This window comes from Loa loa, assembly GCF_000183805.2.
Source record: "Loa loa unplaced genomic scaffold supercont3.1217, whole genome shotgun sequence".
NCBI lineage: Eukaryota > Metazoa > Nematoda > Chromadorea > Rhabditida > Onchocercidae > Loa > Loa loa.
In genome coordinates, this window is record NW_018109397.1 from 489 (window position 1) to 2,454 (window position 1,966).

At 30.2% G+C, this 1,966-nt stretch overlaps 1 protein-coding gene across 1 annotated transcript; it reads right to left on the reverse strand.

Moving 5' to 3' along the window:
- Nucleotides 1-1,149: 1,149 nt before the first annotated feature.
- On the reverse strand, nucleotides 1,150-1,915 carry LOAG_14611 (hypothetical protein; the record flags this gene model as incomplete). The annotated part of the gene is made up of 2 exons (XM_003150106.2): nucleotides 1,150-1,254; nucleotides 1,550-1,915. 2 exons carry the CDS (start codon nucleotides 1,913-1,915, stop codon nucleotides 1,168-1,170), a joined length of 453 nt encoding a protein of 150 aa, XP_003150154.1. The 3' UTR covers nucleotides 1,150-1,167.
- Between the last annotated feature and the right edge of the window lie 51 nt (nucleotides 1,916-1,966).

Here is a 1,966-nt window from a genome sequence, read left to right on the forward strand (position 1 = left end):
AATTCATTACTGAAGCAAATCATACACCTCTCATATTCATTGCTAATCAAGAATATGCCAAACAATTTTTATAATCTATCAAATTTAGCAGAAAATATCTCACTGGCAAGACATTCGATAAGTACCATGAAAGGTACCGCTAATGGAATGGCATGATTATCTCGAAACAGATCAATAAATTATGAAAAAAATATACTCGTTTAGTGGTATGTGCTAATTCAAATTCAAGTAAAAACATTTCTCAAATATTTATACATATGATTTTTTACCTGGTTTACCTTATGAAATTTATTCTAATTTTGTGTAAGCTTGCAATGAATATAGAAGACAGCATCTAACTTTGTTTTAAATAATAAAACAGTTTACTAAAAAGTTATGTATAAAGTTCTACCTTATGTTACATATCATAAAATCATAAAAGTATTGATTTATATGCGCGGATAATAAATATACAAAAAAAATTGTTGGTAATTTTCTTTTTTAAATGCTCCTACTTTTTAAAAACTGCTATTGACTTATTGAAAATGCAAAATGGAACTTTTTAAATTTCTTAAGTTAACAAAATTTTTTCAAGTAAAAGATCGAAAAATTCATCCTCTAATCTTTGTAAAAATTAAAAAATCTTAATATTTTCAAAAACAAAAAATAGGGAATGAAAATTACTTCTGAAAGAAGGACTGAAATGGTCCATTTAAAATATGGGTCGAAGTTGAGAGATCGTTTGACTTGCATAGAATTGATATGAAGACCACATTGTTTTTGTGCTGCTAAGACTAAACTATATTACAGTACCCTTCTGCAGATCATTTCATGATAACATGAATCATATTTAAAAATTTGTAACTTAAATTAGTGTACCTTTTTTTTCATTTTCTATCAATTATAATACAATGGTAAATTGTGATAAAAGCATAAATAAATTTATAATACTCATGGGATATTGTTTTCAATAACAGATATCAGTAGTAAGGTCAAAGACATTAATAGTAATGTTACGAACGTCAATAATAAGATGAAAAGATATCAGCGGTAAAGTTACAGGTAATAAGGTCACGAATATCACTTTCACAGGTACCAATAATAAAGTCAAACTTTTGTCATTTATTCGAAAAATTTTTAGGATTTTGTTTTTCGTAATAAAAATTCCTTCACGATTTGTTTGTCCTCTTAGTTTGGGTTTAAATGAGTTTCCGATTCGGTTATTACAGGCTCGCAACCAACAGTAATGAGTGTATCAGATAAACTGCTTACTTCCTGAAGAAACGACAAATTGCCAACTTTGTCTTTTAAAAAAAATGATAAAATTTTGAGGTTCTGTGGATAGTTCTGCAAAAGAAGGATGCCAATCAAATGTTTGAATTGGTAAGCATCTGACGGCATTTTAAAAGGCTCAATTTTAAGGAACTTTTTTTAAAACAAATTATTTTCACCTAGAATTAAGGCTAAATTCTGCTATTTATACATTTCTCTGTTATCATGAAGTACCTATTCCTCAGTTTCCTGTTTTGGTATTATTGCTAATAAATTAGACATCTTGAAATTACTATACCTCAGCAGTGGCGATACCGTCCAACTTCTTTTTTTGTTTCCCTTCCATTATGGTGAATTCGGAATCCGAATTGTAATTACTATTGGAGCGATACTTTTTCATCAACTTATAATCAGATATAGAATCAATCTCCATGTTTGGATCATTATCAGTGTCCAATAATGATGATTTCATCTTTGTTATGGAATATTCGGTCTTCAAGTCTGCATCGCAACTGGCATTTGTTGCAGTTTCGCTTTGTAACACTAGCACGTTATCCTGCACTGATTTTACCTTATCGGTAGTTGTAAGGCAGTCTACTTCCAGCAAACTATCCAGTTTAAGAACTGATGCAGTTTTCAGCGCACTTGGCACTTCCGCAGTCATATCTGTTACGGTGATGCCGGTTTCCAGTGCTGATAAACTATGTGTGCTAGA